Genomic DNA, 22,614 nt, shown 5'->3' on the forward strand with positions numbered 1-22,614 from the left:
TGATGCAACCCTCAGCTTTGGAGTCTCCACATGTGTGGTTCTTCATCATCCTGCTTGTCCAAGGAGAAAGCAATGTTACACACCTTTAACAGGTGTTCTCTGTGGACAGCAGGATACAACAGCCACACAATCCCACCCTTCTCCACCCTCAGTTGAAGTCAGCTTTACATAACTGACCAGATTCGAAAGGGTAGTGTGAGGAAGGAACTACTACACATGCTCAGAAGACCTCATTTAAACAGTCTTCCGAAATATGTGACAAGGGCCGCTTGGCACCGTCAGCTATGACATCACCCAAATGTGTGGCTGTTCTATCCTGTCCATGGAGAACACCTGTTACATGTGGGCAACATTGCTTTCCTACCCATTCTAACCCCACCCCCATCCACCTACTTAAAGAGCAACACAACATCCAGTAGAAGCCATAGCTCTGAATAAAATGGACAAGTGTCAAGTGAACGGAGTGATCCATGTGATCTGCATTACTGCCTGCCTCATATGACTTTACCTTCTAGTCCAGGAACATTCTGCTCCTCCAGCCACTGGTCCAATGACATGACCGAGCACCAATGGCTAGGGATCTGAGACTTCTCTCCCACAATCAGGGCAGACACGTGGATTCGACAGGATTCAAACCACTGACCAGTTATGGAAAGAGAAGAGAAAAAAAAAATGCATGAGACTAATACATTAAATGGATATATAATGCTCTATCACTGGATCTGACACCCTCTTGAGTGGGTAGCATGTTTGTGAAGAAACAGTGTTTTAAATCTGTAAAATGTATTGGATATTTTCCTGTCTTTATTTGGCACACAGATAATAGGAAGTGCCTTGCAGTGATGTAACCAATTTTTATTTGAAACTTGACTGTTCTGGGCTCTGATTGGCCTGGCGTTTTAAAATTATCCAGCAGTGGCTGGCTGTTGCTTCTGTCTTAGCCTGGAAGAAAAGGGAGAAAGATCTCTTTGCTAAGGCTCTGTGAACAATTATATGTCCTGATCTTCCCAGGTACTGTTTATACAGTATATAGATGTTTAGCTTTCTAATTGATTCATTTTTCAGTTACTTGTTACCGTTTGCTATTTGCACGTTTTTGTCCACTGTTCCAAGTTCTGAGAATAAACATATTTGTTTGTTCGTTCTGCCTGTCTGGACTGATAAAGAATCCTGGTGGTTTGTGCGTCTGTGAGTGCTTTCTGGGAACTGCAGGGACCACTGGGAGTGTGGCCTCCGGAAACCTAGAAATCACTGGAGAGGGGGAAGGAGAGAGGGAACGAGAGGGAACGAGAGGGGGGAGGTGAGAGAGAACGAGAGAGATGAGGCTAGATCTGGATCTGGAGGGGGGAGGTGAGAGGGAACGAGAGAGGTGAGGCTGGACCTGGAGAGGGAAGGTGAGAGGGAACGAAAGAGGTTCTGCTGGACCTGGAGGGGAAAGTGAGAGCGAGAGCTGTTGTTGGACCTGGCGGAAAAGTGATGCTGGATCTGGAGGTGGAGGAGAGGAAGAGTTGCTGCTAGACTAGGGGCTGAGGAAGAAGAGGGAGAAGTACTGCTGGACCTGGGTGGGTGAGGGGGAGTTTGAGAGGCAAAGGTGCTGCTGGACTGGGGGGCAGCTGGAGCAGGAGAGGGAGAAAGACAGATGGACTCAGTGGGAGAGGGAAAGGTGTTGCTGGACCTGGGTGGGGGGAGAGGAGAGGGAGAGGTGCTGCTGGACTGAAGAGGAGGGAGGGAGAGAAAGTGAATTGGGTGAAGAGGGGGTTAGACACTGGACTCAAGGAGGGGGAGATGACTGCAGGGGAACAGAAAGGAAGAGAGAGGGAGAGAGATACTAACCACAGGGAAAAGAAGAGATGTGAAGATATGCTGGGCATGCAGGGAGCATAGAGACAGAGAGGGGAGATGCTAGACAGAGGGGGGATGGGGACACAGAAGGGCAATAATAATTACAGGGAAGGGGGAGGGATTCAGAGAGCAGACGCTGAATATAAGGGGACCAAAGGGACTAGGACATAAAGGGTACATGTTGGACAGGATAGATAGAGACATAGAGGGAAGATGGTGGACATGGAGAGAGAAGATAAGTCAAATGAACAGAAGACCCCGGAAAGGCAGGAAAAACAGACCAAATCGAATGGAAAAATAAAATGCTCAGACTACAAAGTTAGAAAAAAAACCCATTTTATTCTGAATTTATCAATTGGACAATGTTAGCTTTGGGAAATATGCATCTCCGATATCTTGCATTTCCAATTTCTGTTTCTCTAGTATTGTTGTATATGCAGAGGCTGACTCCTTGAGGTTTCTAGGTTTGGGGGGGGGGGGGGGTTGCCTTCATATCTTTATTACTGATCTGTGGTCCCTTGTTTCATATACATTGAGGGTCTGTGTCTTGCATGTGTGTCGTAGTTTCTGTGTAGAGATCTTGTAGTAGTCTCATTTGCTCTGTTTTCTCACTAGGTGGTGTTTTAGGACCTGTTGTAATATTTACAGTGCTATTTTTACACACATAAGGTTTTTCTCTTTGAGTCAGTGCTTTTATGGTATGGTAAAGTTCCAACTCATATTTTGCACAAGCTTGTGCATAGTGTTTTGTAGTGGAGGGATAGTGTGTTGGCCTTATCGAGTGGTATCAAAACTTTAATATAGTTTAGTTGTCATTACATCAGACAGGGCTTTAGATATTTTGCAATAACTGATATGTGTTGAGGTGCAAGAAGACAGCAAAATCAACAAGCTCTTAGAGAGGGAGGGGACAGACAGGCTGAGGGCAGGCAGGATGTGAGAGAAGAGAAAGAGGGCAGACTGGCCAAGGGCAGGTCAGATGTGGGAGGGGGGACAGATTCGCTGCAGGCCTGTATGGAGGTATAGGCATCATCTTGGAACACTTTATTCAATCTGCTTTTATTCAATTGATGCCTAGGGTCACTCTGGGACCTTCCTTCTGCAACACTGAAACACTGCAAAATGAGGGCCTAGGAAGTACCGTGTTGGCAGATGCAGAAAAGGGAATACCCACAGCTAACAAAAATGGCTCTTACAGAACTTCTTTCTTTTGCTTAAACGTACTTACATGAAACTAACTTCTCTCATGTAATAGTTCTCAAATGTAAAATGAAAAACTACTTCTGTCAGGAAAGTGATCCAGTTGTGGAAATCAGTACACTGAAACAGATAAACGTACTTACATGAAACTAACTTCTCTCATCTAATAGTTCTCAAATGTAAAATGAAAAACTACTTCTGTCAGGAAAGTGATCCAGTTGTGGAAATCAGTACACTGAAACAGAGATTCAGAATGCTTTTTTCATCCAAAAAGCCCAGATCCCACCATTAAGACTATAAAAGATAAAGGTGTGCCTATATTTCACCACATTTTAAGACAGTTCACACTTTCAGTTTAATTGGCTGTGGTTGCATTCCTTGTATGTTCTGAAGACAGTTTTTTCTTCTATCAATGCTATGTGCTATTTATTTTTAGTTTTAATTTGGTATGTGCATAGTAAGCTGCTGCAATTAATTGGGGCCTATTTATTTAAAAAAAAAAAAAAAAAGAGCCCGTCACAAAAGTGGAGAATTGTCCACAGTGACCAATCAGATTTCAAGTTTCATTTTCCCAGAGAAATGAAACCTGGTTGGTCACTACTGGCAATTTTTGTGGAGAAATTTCTTTTCTCCTGTTCTTTTAAAATAAGCCCAAGTGTCACTGTTCATTTTTACTCAGTTTGTAAGAATAGCACACCACCTGTCAATGGGCCAAACACTAATGACAGTAAAATGTTAACAGATCATGCCAACTGGGTCTTGGTCTGTATGCTAGATGCAGTGACTTGTATTTGTTATGTACCCCTCGGGTACTCCGTTCTGTGGATAAATCTCTTGTCTGTCCCCTTCTCCTCTACTTCTAATTCCAGACTCCGTTCCTTTTATCTCGCTGCACCTCACACCTGGAATAGACTTCCTGAGCCTGTATGTCTAGCCCCGTCTTTGGCCGTTTTCAAATCCAGACTAAAAGCCCACCTCTTTAACGCTGCTTTTGACTCCTAACCACTACTCACTTGCCCTGTACCCTCTTATCCCCACCTCTTTAATTCCCTTACCTCTTAGGTGTTCTGTCTGTTTGCCTATCCTATTTAGATTGTAAGCTCTTTGAGTAGGGACTGTCTTTTCATGTATGGTGTACAGCGCTGCATATGCCTTGTAGTGCTATAGAAGTGATAAGAAGTAGTAGTAGTTATGTATATTGCCTGGTTTAACTGTTAACAATAAAATGTCAATTTCAAAATCTCTGCTGCTTAGAACTCAGAGGTATTTGGTTGAAATTTGTTCGACTTAGGGGATACTTGGCTTGAAGAAGTTGGGAAACACCAATTTAAAGCTTACGTCAGTATTATTTTTAAAAAGGGGTTAAAAACAATGTTATTGCGTAAGCTGTTACTCATTTTAATTTTGTAATGCTATGTTACAACCTCGATCCTTAATCTAGTATCTTGATTATGTAATTCACTATGAACTGCTTTACCGGCTTTAGCGGGCTATAAATAAAATAACTATAGCACTTTCTTTGTTTAAAAGAAAAAAAAAAAACAGTCCTGTATTTGGTTCCAAATTTATGTCCCAGTAAAGATTATAGACAGAAAAGCCCTAATCTGAAGTTCTAGCACTCTCTTCTTCTTTCAGCAAGGAAAAAACCTGAGCTCCAGAAGTTCTGGTAGAAGGATGTTTCAGTCCAACAACTTTCTCATCCTGTGCTACATAGAGAGAAAAAAAAAATTCCTGCATATATGTATCTGTGCACTCTCCCACCTGTCTGAAGCAGATAATGTTTTCACCAAGATTATGAGAAAGACACTTATCACATGTCTGCTGGGCAAGGTCATAAGTAAACCACGCTGCTCCAGAGGCAGAGGAAGCTGAACAATCCATGCACAATTTCACATCCCCCTGAAGGCTCACAGGCACATTCACCTGAAATCTAGAAGCAAAGCACTAGAGGGAGGATGGGATACCTAAGAGATATAAAGCTCCAGAAGCAGTAATATTATCACTTGTATTCTGCTAGATACCTAAAAGTTTACCATGGATCACAATTAAAAATTCTAGTCAAATACTAGAAAAAAATCAAGAAATACAATTATACAAGTAACCTAATAAAATCTGAAAACAGAAACTCAGTTCCTAATTTTAGTTTCAGCCCAACTCACTGCATGTTAACTATGTCACTTACAACCATCTGTGCTTATATATGGTGCTTCAACCCAAACCTAATTACAGAGCATACGTTGTGCACCATATCTACCCTGCATTGTGTTCCTTTTCTGCTTTTACTATTTCAAAAGCATGTTTGTGTGTAGTTTATATGATTGGTATATTAGATGAATCCTTTTCTTTCCCACTGCACAACACAGGAACCCATGCAAGGTGTTAACACGAGGTCATAGACCACTCTGCTACTGCTCAGAACACCAAGGGGCTAATTTTCAAAGCACTTACAAAGTTCCACAGTAATCTATGGAATCTGTAAGTCTAAGTGCTTTGAAAATACACCTCCATATGCGATACTCACCCGGCTCAGACCATACTCATCTTGCTCATCCTGTGGTATTCCATAATTCCCAATGAGAGGGTAGGTCAGGACCAGGATTTGAGATTTATATGAAGGATCTGTCAGTGCCTCAGGGTAACCCACCATGCCAGTCTGGAACACTGTAATGCAGGAGATGGGACAGAGCAACAAGAACAACAAAAAAAAAAAAACCAAAGAGTTAAACTAATCACAGACCAGTTTCATTTCATTCTCATGCTAGTACCTCCCAAACTAAGAAACAGGGCAGTACACAGTCTTAAAGAGATCTTTTATACTCACCAAAAAGAAAGAAGGCAAACCATAAATTGTGTATTTACCACTTATACTGTTCTTACTATTCTTTGATTTCTGCTTTTATCATCATTTTGCAAATGTGGATTATAAACACTCAAGTTCACAGACAAAAACTGAGAGAGACCTTTGACAGTCCTAAAAACTTGCATCACTGATTGGGAGACCTCAGCTATGTTGTTCACAAGAAGTAGACAAGACCCTAGATTCTCTATCAGCAGGACAGTTTCTGAATTTGGCAATGGAACCCACATGGAAGGGGGCAATACTGAACCTGGTGCTTATGAATGGAGAGTGTTCCTGATGTTACAGTACAGACTACCTGGATCCAGTGATCACCTGATGCTGTGGTTCAGCACCAGAATTCAGGTATTGAGGGTTAATTCTAATGTGAAAGTCCACAGACTTCAGGAAAACTAAATTTGCTAATATGAGGGGGGAGGGGGAGGTTACCTCAGGTAATTATTAGCTAAATAGGAAATTCAGGGGGATATAGAAAAGCAATAGGTAAAACTGAAATGCAACACTGCAAATGCAATAAACCTTTGTTAAGAAATTAAAGGAAAAAGAGGCCACTCTGGTCTTAGAAATAAGTAGCTGAAAGAGTAAGGGAAATAAAACACAAGAGATGGTACAGAGAGAGGACAGGCAACATTTGGAAAAAGCTGTTAGGAATGTAGCAATGCACTGCTTCAATTCCATGCAAATCCCTTTTATGTGTATTCATTAAGGATATCCTGAAAAGCAACCTGCCATGTGTGTCCCAAGCAATGGGTTAAGAACATAACAACCACCATACTGGGTCAGACCAATGGTTCATCTAGTCCAGTATTCTGCTTCCAACAATGGCCAATGCAGGTCACAAGTACCTGGCAGAAACCAAATTAGTAGCAACATTCCATGCTACCAATCCCGGAGCAAGCAGTGGCTTCTCCCATGTCTATATCAATAACAGACTATGCACTTTTCCTCCAGGAACTTGTCCAATTTTTAAACCCAGATACACTAACTGCTATTACCACATCCTCTGGCAGCGAGTTCCTGAGCTTAACTATTCTTTGAGTGAAAAGATATTTCCTCCCATTTGTTTTAAAAATATTTCCATGTAATTTCATTGAGTCTTCGTACTTTTTGAAAGAGCAAGAAAATCAATTCAATTCTAACTGTTTTACACCACTCAGGATTTTATAGACATCAATCATATTCCCCCTCAGCCATCTCTTTTCCAAGCTGAATAGCCCTATACTTTCTTAGCCTTTCTTTATATAAGAGGAGTTCTACCCCCTTTATCATTTTGGTCACTCTTCTTTGAACCTTTTCTAATTCCGCTATATCTTTGAGATATGGCGACCAGAACTGAACGCAATACTCAAGGTGAGGTCATAGAGGCATTATAATATTTGTGGTCATATTTTGCATCCCTTTCCTAATAATTCCTAGCATCCAGTTTGCTTTTTTGGGCGTCACCACATACTGGGCAGATTTCAGTGTATTGTCTAAAATGACACCTAGATCTTTTTCTTGCGTGACGACTCTTAAGGTGGACCCTAGCATCAGGCAACTTTGATTCTGATTATTCTTTCCAATGTGCATCACTTTGCATTTGTACAAAAAAAGAAGAAATAAGAGGGTATTATCAAATGTCTATCCAAACAGCAGGTTTATTCAAACACAAAATCCAAAGAATAAACCTGCTGTTTGGATAGACATCTGGTCTACCTCCTACTTATGTACACTGCGCGGTTTGTAGTTAGGGGGATACTTCTGTTTGTTGTGTTTGGTTTGTTCACTTTGCATTTGTCCACATTAAATTTTACCTGCTATTTGGATGCCCAGTCTTCCAGTTTCCTAAAGTCCACCTGCAATTTTTCACAATCCGCATGTGTTTTGACAACTTTGAATAGCCCTGTGTCATCTGCAAATGTAATCACCTCACTCGTCTTTCCATTTTCCAGATCATTTATAAATATGTTAAATAGTACCGGTCTCAGAACAGATCCCTGCGGCACTGTCCAATAACCAATTCCTAATCCACAGAAGGACAATGCCTCCTACCACTTGACTTTTTAATTTTCTCAAGAGTCTCTCATGAGGAACTTTGTCAAAAGCTTTCTGAAAATCTAGATACACTACATCAAACAGCTCACCTTTATCAACATGTTTATTTACACCTTCAAAGAAATTAAGAAATTGGCAAGGCCTTGGCTGAACCCATGCTGACTTTGTCCCATTAAACCATGTTTGTCTATGTGTTCTGTAATTTTATGTAATATAATAATTTGCTCCTCCAACATTCCAATGTGTCTCACTGGGATCGTAACCACCTGCTGACATCACTCCTCCAACATTCTCCTCAAACGTTCCAATGTGTGTCACTGGGATTGTAACCACCTGCTGACGTCACTCCTCCAACGTTCTCCGTCCCCCCTCCCTCCCAGTTCAATGGGACCCTGGAACTCAGAGGGAGGTGGAGGGGGCAGGGGAGAGATGTTGCACATGGATGGATGGAGGGGGCAGGGCACAGAGGACGTTGCCTGCATATGGATGAATGCAGGGGAGACAGCATAATGCAGGGGAGGGAGGGGACCCTGAAACTTCGAGGGAGGCAGGGATGGGACGACCCTGGAACTCGAAGGGAGGGAGGGGACGACAACCCTGGAACTCGGGGGGAGGGAGGGGGGGCCCTGGCACACACTCTCATGCTCACACACACACTCGCACCCAGTCTCACTCTCTCTCTGTCACACACACACAGACTCGCACATTCACTCTCTCAAACATACACACTCCAAGGAAAACCTCGCTAGCGCCCGTTTCATTTGTGTCAGAAATGGGCCTTTTTTTTACTAGTTCTTTATAATTTTCCCTGACACTGAAGTAAGGCTGTATGTCCTAGATCACCCACGGGACCCTTTTTTTTTTTTTTTTAAATCGGCACTATTTTGGCCACCCTCCAATCCCCAGGTTGAGAACACTTTGTAGGTAAATGGAACTTTGTATGTCTATGTGCTTTGAAAATAAGCCTCTTTAAAAAGTGCAGTGTTGTGTGGAACAACCTTCCACTGGAGGTGGAGACAGTACTGAATTGGAGACAGTATGTGACAAGCACAGAGGATCTCTGAAGAAAAAGATATTGTGCAGATTGGGAGGTTGGTTTGAATGGGCAGACTGGATAGGCCATTTTTTTGTACTGTCATGTTCTATATTTACAGTCAATGACACACAAGCCTGCAATGAAAGAATTAGAACTAGAGAAAATTTTAAACCTGCCAAATGTAAACTGGAGAATCCCATCGCAGGCAGAGACTTCATTAAACAGGTTCTCCTCAGGGAAAAGGAAAACACAAAAGGGGGCAGCATGTTCCTAATTTCCAAGCTGGATTCCAGTGTTCATCAGACAGTATGGTTTAATAATGCAAGGGAGATACACAAAAACCAGGATCCTAAACTTCAACAACCTTAACAGAGTACCTTAAAGCAGAACTGAAAAGGTGGGAAAATCTTTATAAACAGAAATGTAGACGAAACTAACTGGATCTATAAAAAAAAACAAACAAACTCATTTTCACATCAGGAAAATAAAAGTTGGAGGAAAAAAACTAGTATGGTTTTCCAAAAGAGGTGGCAGAAAAAGGTTCAATATTGACATGTGAAGTTCAGAGAAAAATACTGATGTGCACCAACCAAGACAGAAAATTTAGGTCATTCGTATAGGTGGAATGTACTATTTCTTGTATACCACCTGCAAGTCGAAAAGCAATCAGGCACAGTAGGTATATTTCTGCCCTTGGAGGGCACACAATCTAAGAGGTCTGTGACAGGCCAGCATGTTTTAAGCCTGTAAAACTGCCTTAATTCTTAAAGTGTATTTCTCTAGTTTGGCCAGCAAGTAGTGAATGTTATAGTTTAAATTATTACAAAATACTGACCTTTCCTTCTTTAGTTAACACAGATAAAAGAAATGCCTGCAGTGATGTAACCAGCTATTTTTTAAACTTGTTTTTCTGGGCTCTGATTGGACCAGGAGATCATTTTCATTTGGATTGTACTGGCTTTTTCCCCAGTCTTAGCCAGGAACAATAGGATCTCTTTGTTGAGGCTCGGTGAATTATATGTCCTGATCTTCCCAGGTACTATTTAGATAGTAAACAAATGTTTAGATAGTGTTATAATTGATCCATATTTCAGTTACCTGTTATTGTTTGCTGATTGAATCTTTTTTGTTCATTGTTCAATATTTTTAAGACAGTAAACACTATTCAGTTTATTGCCTCTGCTGTCTGGACTAATAGAGAATCCTGGTGGTTTGTGTATTGGGTCTGTGAGTACTTTCTACGAACTGTGGAACCACTGAGAGTGTGGCCCCAGTAACCTAGAAATCACTGGGGATAATTTGAGAGCTTCCGTGGTTGCCTTTTATAGTTCGGCCACTTGGTCCTCTGTTCTGCCTTGGATGTCTTTTGAAGATCGCCTGCTTGATCTTCTGTACTTCTCTTGCTAGGCATTGTAGGCTTGACGTGGAAGCGCTTGTAGCCACAGCCTGTGGAGCATCGTTCCGGTCTGCTGAGGGTGCAGTGCCCTGAGGACTGCTTTGGTACATTCCGCAAGTCTCTGGATTGGTCTGTGGGACGCTATGGAAGGTAAAATTAGTCCTCACCTGATAATTTTCTTTCCATTAGTCCCAACAGATCAATCCAAAGGCCCTCCCCTTTGTTGTTCTTGGTTGAGTGTTTTCTTCAAGTTGCTTCAGTTTAATCAGGTTCCTTCATTTGATTTTGGCTACAACCAGCAACAACAAAAATAAAATAAAAACAAAAAGGATATCTTCTGTTACCCTGCAGGAGCAGTTGAGGGCCCTACATGGGCTTTATACATGCAGGAGAGGACTTACTGTTGGATTTCCTCTTTCTTCTTCCTCTGCCTTGGTATTCACAATACTGAGATTCAGGTGGCTGCACATGACCACATACAGTAAACCTCTGAAGTTCTATCTCCACCTGCTTGCAAAGACATAACCCACAAGGCTCTGGAGTGATCTGTGGGACGTTATTGAATGTGTGCTTACCACATCTTAAAATGGCCTACTGCGGGGCACACTCAGGCTCCCTCAGTAAGTTTTGCAAATGAGTGCACTACCCACACGCTAAAAACTGAAATCTTTTTTAGAGTTGGGATGCATGTTTAGGGGCAGAGAGTGGGCGCAACAATGCTAATCCATTAGTGCGCAGATCCTGTCATGCACCGATTACTATGAGAGCCCTTACTGTCTACAAAATAGGTTAGCTCATGCGCTAATGGGAAAATTAGCGAGTGGCAATTATCGCAGAAATGTAAAAATTGGCCATTTTCTGGCAATGTTAAAAAGTAGCCTTAGCACATGGGAAAGAACCACATTGGGGATAGCGCAGACTACCTTTTAGTGATGCTTAGTAAAAGAACTGCTAAGTTTGTACCTGAGGCAATGGAGGGTTATGTGATTTGGCCAAGATCACAAGCAGGTGGGATTTGAACCACATTCTTCTGCTTCTAAACCCTGTCCTCTAACAACTAGGTTATTCCTCCACTCAAAGTAATCTAAAGTAGGGAAAGAATGTGACAATGAAGTAGGAAGATGAGAGAAGTGGCCATGGGGATAATTCTATAAAGGGTGCCAAAAGGTTAGGCACCAAGAATAATTCTATAATGGCATCTGGGCGCCCAGATTCCATTACAGAACACTAGCATAAGTTACCATTTATGTGTCAAAGAGGATCCACGTACGTGGAGAACTCAATAGATCCCAAGGGGCAGCAAACAGAGATAAAAGAAGTGGGAAAAGTAAACCAGGCTTGTCCAAAGAAATGGGACCAAACAAATAATTAATAATAAAATCAACATAGTTTATTAATGTTTCCTTAGAAATGACACAACATTGTGTTTTGGCCTGGCGGCCTACATCAGGAGTCTTATGTCTTAAGGAAAGACTGATGGTCTAATTTTACATTTAGGTTGAAAAACAGAAGGCTTGAAATAGCAACATAAAGTTGGTCTTAAAAAAGACTGTTGTGTCAAACCGTAAGGCAATGGAGTAAGCACTGATGCAATGTTAAGTCATTTCTAAGGAAACATTAATAAACTGTGTTGATTTTATTATTATTTGTTTGGTCCCAGTTCTTTGGACAAGCCTGGTTTACTTTTCCCACTTCTATTATCACCATTTATGTGCCAACATTCAGGCACACCCACTCATGGCACGTCACTGGCAGGCAGCACCTAAATGCAACACTAGTACATAACTTACAGTATTCTGTAAGTTATGGGCTAGATTCTATATACGGAACCTAAAACAAATATCGGCACTGAAAAATATCCGCTTAAAAGTATACTATAGGATTGTGACTAAAGCTCAGAACGGTTTATAGAAGAGTTGAGCGTAAACTTAGGAGTAGCTATTTGCACCAACAAAAACATGATGCAAATACCTGCGCCTAAATTTATGCGCGGAGCACGTAAATTCTGTAGCTACGCACGTAACTCAAAAACATGCCGATCCGCACTGAAATTACCATGATGCTCCCAATTTCGAGACCCCCTTTTTTGGATAGTGCCTAAAATTTACACTGGTTAGTTTCAGTTAAATCTAATTAGTGCTAATAACTGCTTGTTAAAAAGTCAAGTACTGTCTCTAATTGGCTCATTATTCTATTAAAGTGTATGTGCAAATTGGGAACACACCTAAATTTGAACGTGCAATTTTTGGCAGCCTTTTTAAAATCAGGGGGTATATGAATATCAGGGGGTATATGCTCTGCCCATACCCCCTTGCATTTGTGCACTAAGCTAGAATTACAGAATACCACTCAACTAGCACTCACACACAGAACTGTAACAGTTGCACATGTAAGTGTTAGTCTTCTATATAAATTTATGCATGCAATTGGCATCTAACTTCAACCCAGTCCTCAGAACACACCCAGCCAGTCAGGTTTTCATGATACCCACAATGAATAAGCACAATACAGATTTGCATACAATGAAGGCAGTGCATGCACAATTTATCAGATGCATGTTCATTGTGGATACCCTGAAAACCTGAGTTGTTAGGTTGTCCCGAGGACTGGATTGAGAACCCCTGAGTTAGAACAGTGGACTGAGAAACAGGAAAGACAATGTTGGAATCGCGCTTCTTCCACGGAGACTCGTGATCTCGTGCAAGTTCCTTTATCTCCCAACTTAAAAGTGTACGTTCTCTGTGGAAGGGGTATATTGTATAACAAGCATATGTCCAGTGGCACTATAAAAATAAGTATTGTCAGGTGCAGACAGCAGAAAAGAGTACAGGATAATGCTTCTGCAGGTCACCCGCAAGGCCTCACCTAGGGGCCTATGCTCAATTCTGGAAGCCAAACTTCAGAAATAAGACTGAAGAGGTGATGCAGAGTACAGCTGTCAGAATGGTGCAGTGTCTGCAGCAAAACACTTGAGATGACACTTATGGAGGGATAAGGTGACATTCAGATACATCACAGACAAACAGTACACGAGACACAGAAGAGAATGTTTTAAAACAAAAAGTTACAATGAGAGCTTTGGTCAAAGACTTGGGAGAAACAGACTGGTAAAAGAGTGCTAGGTGCATGGAATGGCCTCCTCCTAGCATAGGCAGAAAACAAAAATAACAGCAAAAAGCAAGCAAAGGATAAGCCCAAAGGATCCCTAATTACAAAGAAGCAAAAAGCAAGCTAGAGTAAGAGAGATATATGGTACCGCAACAGGAAAGAAACTGAGAAAATTAAAACAAGCCTTATAGTCTACCATGTGTTTTTCTGTTTATATGCAAAATTATCAAGGGACCCTTTTACCAAGCTGCATTATGCTCATAGCCCATGTGTTAATGTTAGCAAACTAACATCTAACCCACACTAGTTGTTTAATGTGGGAATGGTTGGTGTGTGGCTGTGATAAAAGCAGTGCGGGAAGAGTGGCCAGCTCTGACAGGTAGCACATGGGTCACTGCTGTAGGCTAGCTGTCACAGCCCTGCCCCATGCCCCATTGTCTGATCCCCCTCTCGACACCCTCCAACAGCTTAACACCCCATTGGTATAAGAGCCCAGCCCCACCACCCAGGTGCAAGCCCCCTCCCTCAATCCTCAAGGACCTACTGGGGGGCTTCAATGGTGTTTTAGTGGTGCCTGGGAGGAGTAGTGCCCTTCATTCCAATTAGAGAGCTACACAGGAATAGGGTTAGTGGGGATCCCCTCCAGGTCCACGGGTCTCCTGTGGGATCCCACAGGGATGGACTCGGGTCCTGCAGGGTTCCCGCGAAAGTGTGGTGCCAGGCCAGACTACCAATCATTTCCTTGTCTTTCTAAGCTAACTTAGCAATTATAAAGCACTAAAAAAAAAAAATAATAATGGATATGGTTGATAGCATTGAAATCTCCATAAGAACTGAGAGGGGGAAGATTACTTGCGGGGTACAGGCAGGGGTGGAAGTGATTCCAGTGGGGACGGGCAGGGATGGGTTAGATTCCAGTAGGAACGGGCAGGCACAGGTGAAATATCTGTCCCCATGCAATTCTGTGATTTAAGGTAAAAATTCTTAAATTATACACTATATATTTAACTCAGCTTAGTCTCCGATTTTGTCTTTGCTCTCTTTCTTGTCTATATGCTCTTTTCCTGTACATATACTGCCACACAACCTACCCTATCAATTAGTACAAACTTACTTTAGATTAATTATCTAGAGAATTAATCTGTCTCTATATTCCTCTCAAAATTCTTTCATTCAAATTCCAACATTTAACACAGATAATGATATCATCCCATTAATTCAATCAAATCGGCTGAGGCCAAGATGGCATCCTCCCAGAGAAAACGTTTTTACTTCCCATTCCAGAACTCTATGTGGAAATGCCCAATTATAATTGTGGGATACAAATGTCAAATAAATAAATAAATAATTTCACCAAAAATCAGCTTAAATGATATCAAATACACTAAACATAAAAATGAACCATCAAGTAATTCAAATAAAACCTCACTCAATCCATGATCAATCATACATACCTATTCCCATAGGTTATGTCCACACTAGATCTGTCATAAATAAAACAAATATTGTCCGTGATTGGATAGAAGATGAACAATTGGGCCTTGCACTAATTACAGAAACTTGGCTAAATTCTAAAGAAACCCCAACCCTGTGCAACATTTGTCCTCCAGGATACAAAATTCATCATCTGACTAGAAATAAAAAAAAGATGGGAGGGGAAAGGAATAGCAATCATTTATAAATTATTTTTCAAAATTAAACTGATCTCACAGAACGTAACCCCCCTGGCATGTAACATTACTGATGAAACTTTATCCAATTATGTCTTATCAACCTCCAGGAAACTGGAATGATGGATACAAAATCTGAAAATTCTTCTACAATAACATCTGCACCAACTTTGACAATGTATTGTTAATAGGTGATATTCATCTTCATTTAGAAAAAAAAAAAAAAAAAAAAGACGATATCAAAACAAAAAAACTGTCAAAATTTCTTGAACCATGGAGCTTCATAACTCCTAAAGGTACTATACTATAAATCACACTAATATCTATATATCCGAGATAGAATGGGAGCCAATTTTATGGTCAGACCACAGTAAACTAAAGTTTAAAATAAACTAGAAAGTTAACCACAAGACAGATCATTACAAACTTAGGGCCCTGTTTACTAAGCCGTGCTGTTAACTGCACTAACATTTTAGCATGCGCTAATGCTAGAGACACCCATATATTCCTATGGGTAACTCTAGCGTTGGCGCATGCTAATTTTTAGCAAATGCTAAGAAGTTAGAGTGCCTAAAGCGCGGCTTAGTAAACAGGGCCCTTAGTTTATATAATACAGTACATGAGGCAAAAATCAATACAGAACAATTTTGGTCTAAAGTAGATGAAAATCAACCAATTTCTATGCCTATTTCTAACAACTTTTTGGTAACTTGGGATGAACCCAGTAAAAACATATTAGATGATATAGATCTTATTAAAAACAAATAAAAAGCTAACTGGTTCAATCAAGACATCTCAAACATGAAGAGACTCTGCAGAAAATTAGAGAGATTAAAAAAGCCAAAATTAGATACTTTGAAAATTTGATGAGGTGAACGCATAAACACCAAAAAACTATATGCCTTGGTTAAAAACCTTATGAACACTCAGGATACAACATCTTCAAACGAAAATACTCCTCCTGCATCACAACTGGCACAACATATTTTGAGCAAAAAATATGAAAGCTTAGACAAAATGTAATCATCCATCTACCACGTGAGCTAGACAATTATTTAGAAGAACCCAATATGCTATCCATTGCTGCAGATCAAATATGGTCTGACTTCTTACCTCCAAATTTTATATAACCAAAACACTTCTACATAAATATTCTACCTCTCATTGCATCTTAGACTCTTATCCAAGCTATCTCCTGATATCAACTCCTTACTCCTTCATTGAATGCCTATTTATTCAAACATGGCATCTTTCCTGAATCAAAAGGTAACTTCACATTAACTCCCATCCCTAAAAATCCATCAGGAGATAAAAATGATGTGACCAATTACAGACCAGTAGCATCAATTCCACCGATTACTAAATTAATGGAAGGTATGATGGCACAACAACTTATGTAATTTCTAAACTCCTTTTCATTATTACATAAGTCACAATCCGGTTTCAGACCCTGTTGCAGAAAAGAGACAGTCTTAACTTTAACATCTAATTTTAGGAGAGAAATTAGAAGCAGAAAAATTCTTATCCTACAATTCGATATGTCCAGTGCCTTTGACATGGTAGGACCATGATATATATTAGTGAGAATACTTGACAACATGGGAATGTGGCAAAGTCCTTCAATGGTTCAAAGGTTTCCTCGAGTTAAGAGCATATCAAGTGAAAGTCACAGGTCTCATCTCCCCATCACTCCTGTATGTTGTGTGCCACAAGGTTCTCCATTATCTCATATCCTCTAACAACATCATAGCCCCACTTGGGAGGAAATTAGAAAAAAATAGCTTCAACACCTTTATTTATGCAGATGACATGACTATTTACATACCTTTCAACCACGATTTAAGCGAAATTTTGAATATTCTTAAAGAAGAACTAGACCTGATGGAATCGTGGACATCTACCTTCAAATAATAGGGGGGGGGGGGGGGGGAATTCCTAGTCCTTACTGATCGATTCCATTCATACCTTGCAAAAGAATTTGTATGCAAGTTCCCACTAGAACAGAACATGAAAACTCTAGGTATTACAATCAATCAACATCTTTCTTTTGATCTGCAAGCATCTCTAGTGATAAAGTCTTTTAAAACTTTATGGAGGTTGAAAATAAGTAGACCCCCCCCCCCCCCCCCCCCCCCCCCTCTTCTCAAAAGAAATTTTCACAAACTTAGCCCAAACCCTAATACTACCCAATTTGATTATTGTAATTCAGTGTATGCAGGATGCAAGGACTGGGTCATAAAGAACTACAAGCTGCCCAAAACAGTGCCACAAGACTTGTAAGTAACGTCTTATGATTTAACAAGCATCACCATTCCTTTTCTCATTACACTGTGCCTTTGCATTCCAAATTAGCTATGGTATGGCCCCTGACTATATGGTCCCTTTGATTGACCTCCCTACATGTAAATCCATCCCTGGATCCACAGAACTCCTAATTCTCCATCATCCTAACTGTAAAAAGACAGTTTACAAAACAGTCCTCTCTGCTGACTTCTCCTATCAATGTGCTAATTGGTGAAATCTTCTTCCAAGGGCTATTAGATCTGTACATGATTACAATTGCTTTCGGAAATTATTAAAATCTTTTCTTTTCAAAAAGTTCCTGCAACAAGATAATGGAAGACAGAAATAACCACTTTAATGTGAAATGCTGTTTCAAACTTTATCCTGTATAACTGCTTATAATTTGATGTTTGTTACACAATACAACCTTGTAAAATAATTCATAAACTAATTTCTGTAAAGTTTCATATGGCCATATAAAGAAGATTTACTCAACATTTTTCCTTTATCAGAATATGTATGTACTAAATTGTCTGGATTGTAAGCCACATTGAACCTGCACTCTGTTTGGGATAACACAGGATACAAATGTAATTATAAATAAATTCTCTAACTCCAACCCAGGTTCAAAAATGGCCATCATAATCCCTAGAAGCAGTCTCACAGTACTACCACTAGGGGACATCACTCCATATAAGCAGAAAATATCTTTATCTGGAAGGATGCCCCCCCCCCCAAGTGGTAGTACAAGATCATCACTAGGAGATCATTGGCTCCATTTTGAAAACCAGAGCCAGTGGGACAGGAGCAGAGGAGGTCCACTCCCCCCTCATGCTACTCGAGAATAAAGAATTCTCTGAGGGGGGGTAAATTCTAGGGGTGATTGGATGGTCCTAGGGTCCAAGGGTGGGTTTGGATTGGGGATAATGTGAGAAGGGCTTTGCACCAGGTAGGTGCTTGAAGAGGGATCAGATGGGGAGTGTTTGGGGCAAGGAACAGTTGTGTTGCAGTGGTAACTATAGTCACAAGATTGTGTGTGGCCTGCATTACATGTATGGGCAGACAGCACAGATGCTCCCATGCTATATGCCCAGATATGTAATGCAGTACCTCTGTTGTAAATGTCTGCCTTGTGTGGTAACTGCAATACAGATGTTGGGCATGCCCCCTGCACTTGTTGTATAAGCCTACTTACTGCACTTTAATAAAATGGCTCCCAAGATTTTTTTTTTTTGTTAACATTTGTACCCCGCGCTTTCCCACTCATGGCTGGCTCAATGCGGCTTACATGGGGCAATGGAGGGTTAAGTGACTTTGCCTGTGGCAACATATATATATCACAAGGATGAAACAAACAGCAATGGTGATGACAGCAACCTGGCGCCAAGTGTGTAACTCACAACTCCAGAACTGAATTAAAAACAGTCAGTAAATGACATGGAACAGGGCAAAAGGAAAAAAAATGTAACTTCATGGGAATATACTATATTAGACTTCTTTTCACAAACTTCCAGAAAGTGAAGGGCCTTTTATGCCATGAACCAGGGCAGTGAAATGTTACTTTAATGTTAAAAAAAATAGTTACACAGCTGGTACTTAGCTCCTGTCCCTTTCTCACAATGCTAGCAAAGTACCTGCCCTCGTGTACTATTTACACTCCCTCAAACTTTTGTAATACACACTGAGACGGCAAAGGAATGCATCAGTCACTTAAGACAGCACCTTTAACAACGATCACTGCTAAGTTACATTCTTGAAATAATGAATTGGGGAGGCCTTCAACCCGTTGCCAAACATTTCAGGCATAAGATGACCCTGTGTTTAAAGGGCTTGCAGTCAAGGGGCATGTTGGTTCATCAATTATTTCCCATCACCTCCAATCTCTGTTAAAGTACCTGCAATAGAAATTGTAAACCGCATCGTCGCCTTTAGGGATCATTTGCGGTATATCAAGTACTGAAAATAAATTAATTAAAAACTTGAGAACCGGCACATTGTACAGCACGACAAAACACAGCGCTGGACCACTAGGGAACTCACAGATTTGATTGCCTGCTCTCATTAATGCATCAACTCTATAACCCTTTACTTTTCCGGGACTCTGTAGGAAGACCTAGGCTCAGGCCACTTTCTGAAGTATGTCCTATATACGAACACCGCAGCCTCTACTGACGCAAATGAATTTTTAAGAGCCAAAATTTATTTGGTTTGGGCGAACGGAGATGTGAAATTTCCGCTGACAAGCGGGTCTGAAATGAAGGCAGTTCAAGTACCGAGACCCGCGGCAGCACAACCTTTCCCAAGCTCACTCCCCTTTAATTACTATCCCCACCGGGGCCAGCGTCGTTACTCACCCACTTCCCCGGACACCGAGGCGATGGCGCCGAAGAGGCGGCCTCTATACACCGACCCATCCTCCAGCAGCAACGAGGCCATTGCCCCTTCTCCAACCGAGGTGCCGGGCCGGCTCCGCCACCTGGGGGGCTCTAACTGCCTCACAGCACGTGAAGGTGTTATGTGTGCCCGCGTGCGATCCCCCCCACCTGACGCACGCTTCGCGCCGGCTCGAGGCTCCTCAGCACAACGTGGGCCCGGGACTAAGTTGTGCGCGCGTGCCACGTGCAGGGTTGCCCGACCAAGGAGGAAGGCACGCGGGCGGAGCTCTCCAAGTTCCCCGAGAGCCGCGTTGAGACAAACGGGAATCAGTAGCGGCAGAACGCGCTAGGAGTAGGACTATATAGGGATGCTTCAAAAATATCAGCTGCCTCTATCCCGGCCTGCCCCGTATGGTATGCGTGTGTAAGAGATAGGAGGATGCCAGGAGGATGCGTAGACCAGGGGAGGAGCCATCCGGGCCGGCGAACTGACGGGAGAAGAGAAGGCGGGCTAAAGCCAACCTGAGCGACTGCAAGAAAGAAGCTGTGTACCTACAGTATGATTGGTTCTGGGAACAGCATATCATTTAGTTATGCCAGCCCCCTCCCCATGCCCCTTCCCCTCAGGTTTGGGAAAGTACAATTCGTTCAGGTCTTCTTCTTCTCATCTCTCTTCTTAACAAAGCTTTTCACTGTTATGGAGCACATCGTTCTGTAAATGGGCTGCGATGTACTGGAGAGACTTTGCAGGCGTTCCTTAACAGTGAAAACAGATGAGAAGACCAGTACAGCGCTCCCAGACCGAATTCTACTTTCCCAAACCTGAGATAGGGGTAAGTTAACTAAGGTACAAAAAAACTTTCATTGTGAGCCCAGAAGGGATAGGGAAGCTGCAGGTTTTTATGTATAGGTGCTTTCTGAAAGCACCTATACATAAAAACCTTTGGTTGTCCACTGAAAGGCCATATTTCAAATGCAATTACCCCCTGCCCCTACCTACCCTAATTGGCTTCCCCATCCCACTCTTCCTACCACCACTAAAAAATGACTTGCAATCTCAACCCTAGCTGCTATGGGAGCCAATTTTTCAAAACGATAGATGTCCCAAATTCAACACAAACTACTCTTTAACAAACCCAGTAAAGAAAGTTTGTTAATCACCAGTACACCCACAGAACAGACACCTATACTTGCTGTTTTGTTTTATTTATTGTTTTTTTTTTAATTTCTGAGTACTTTGGGGAAGAGGCAGTGGCGTAGCCAGAAGGCAAATTTTGGGTGGCCCAGTGGGTAGGTTGGGTGGGCATGCATGTCCTCTTCCCTTACCACCCCCTCCCCAACTTTAAAAATTAAATACCTTAGCTAGCAAAGATATCCAGCCCTGCCAGCTGAAGACATTCACAACCCACCAAGCCATGTTTAGAAAAGTGCAGCAGTTAAAGGCAGTGCTCTGAGTCACTGAAACCAGCACCCCAGGCATGCTTAGTTCTCACACATAAATTGAACAGACATGAGAATTGAGTATGCTTGTGGTGACTGTAAACTAATAGAAATATATAGATAAAAATTCAGCTGAATCCCCAAGAAACCAGACTCTAGTGTGTAGTACAATATGAAAAAATATATATGTATATTTCCCCTTGTACTGTAAAAAAATATATAAAGATAGCAAGATGTCAGGGGCCAGCACTTGGGGGGGAGGGGGGAGTAGTTACAATCAGGGCAACTGATCTGGGCCCCAAGCCTGCCTGAAGCTAAAGAAGGAACATCCAGGTAACAAGCTTTGGGGCCCCTTCCCAAATTTCTACCTTGGGCCCCAGTGATGTCTGACATATTCTAATCACTAAATAGAAAATAAAATAATTCTTTCTACCTTTGTTGTCTGGTCATTTTATTTTTCTGATTATCCTTCTCCATGTCCAAATCTCCCCCATTCCTTCCCTCATGCCCTGGATCCCCTATGGCCTGTCTCCCTGTGTCTGGAATCTCCACCCATTCCTTTTCTCATCCAGAATCTTTCACCATTCCTTCTATTGTGTCCAGCAAACCCTCTCTGTGTCCTCTCCCTCCCTGTGTCCAGAATCTCCTCCATTCCTTCCCTCAGGCTCAGCACCCTCTCTCTGTATCCTCCCTCTCCCCCCCCCCCCCCCCCCCCAATCTATCATCTCCTTTTTATTTCCTTATCCTCCTAAACTGCTTACATCTTTCCTCTAGGTTGTATTTCCTGGCTGGACAACCACCCCTCCCATCTCATTACATTACTTCCCCTCCCCTCTCTCCATCAGCTCTCCTCCAGATCTTTTTGTCCCCTACAACAGCTCCCTTCCCTGCAACACCGCCAGCCCTTCAGCAGCAGCTGCCACTGGATCACCCAAAGATCTGCAGGCAGCCGCGATGTCAACCTCAAAAGCAGCACAACACCACCTCCCAGACACATACGCGCTAACAGCTCTGCAGGATCCCGACCTTATGGAAACAGTAAGTTTGTGTTCTAAGGGGTGGGATGCTGCAGATTCGTCAGCATGCATGTAGCTAGGAGGTCCCGTGCTACATTCAGATGATGAAATCGCTACTGCCTGCAGGTCTTCACATGATCTGGTGCAAACAGCGACGCCAGCAGAGGAGGGAGTGAAACTGGCAGTCGGCAGAAAACCAGCTTGATTTGCTGGCTTCTCAAAAACCGTCGAGATCTGGAGGTCCCGTTCTCAAGGCTCAAGCAGACTGTACGCTCCACTGCAGGCAAGAAAAATTAGACAGATTGGAGGACAGAGGGCTGCTGTTACCAACTGATGCTGATTGAAGGGTCAGAAAGA

The 22,614-nt window shown here is 42.0% G+C and overlaps 1 protein-coding gene across 1 annotated transcript in view; it reads right to left on the minus strand.

The window, feature by feature from the left end:
- The window catches only part of CAD (carbamoyl-phosphate synthetase 2, aspartate transcarbamylase, and dihydroorotase), a 448,399-nt gene extending 428,202 nt beyond the window's left edge, over positions 1–20,197 (minus strand). The window contains exons 1-3 of the mRNA XM_030198598.1: positions 19,781–20,197; positions 5,564–5,703; positions 509–638 (exon numbers count right to left, since the gene is read on the minus strand). Of these exons, the coding sequence (XP_030054458.1) occupies positions 509–638; positions 5,564–5,703; positions 19,781–19,862 (352 nt within the window). The 5' untranslated portion in view covers positions 19,863–20,197. The remainder of the gene's footprint in view (positions 1–508; positions 639–5,563; positions 5,704–19,780) is intronic.
- Positions 20,198–22,614: the final 2,417 nt, after the last annotated feature.

Source organism: Microcaecilia unicolor, chromosome 3 (assembly GCF_901765095.1).
Source record: "Microcaecilia unicolor chromosome 3, aMicUni1.1, whole genome shotgun sequence".
NCBI lineage: Eukaryota > Metazoa > Chordata > Amphibia > Gymnophiona > Siphonopidae > Microcaecilia > Microcaecilia unicolor.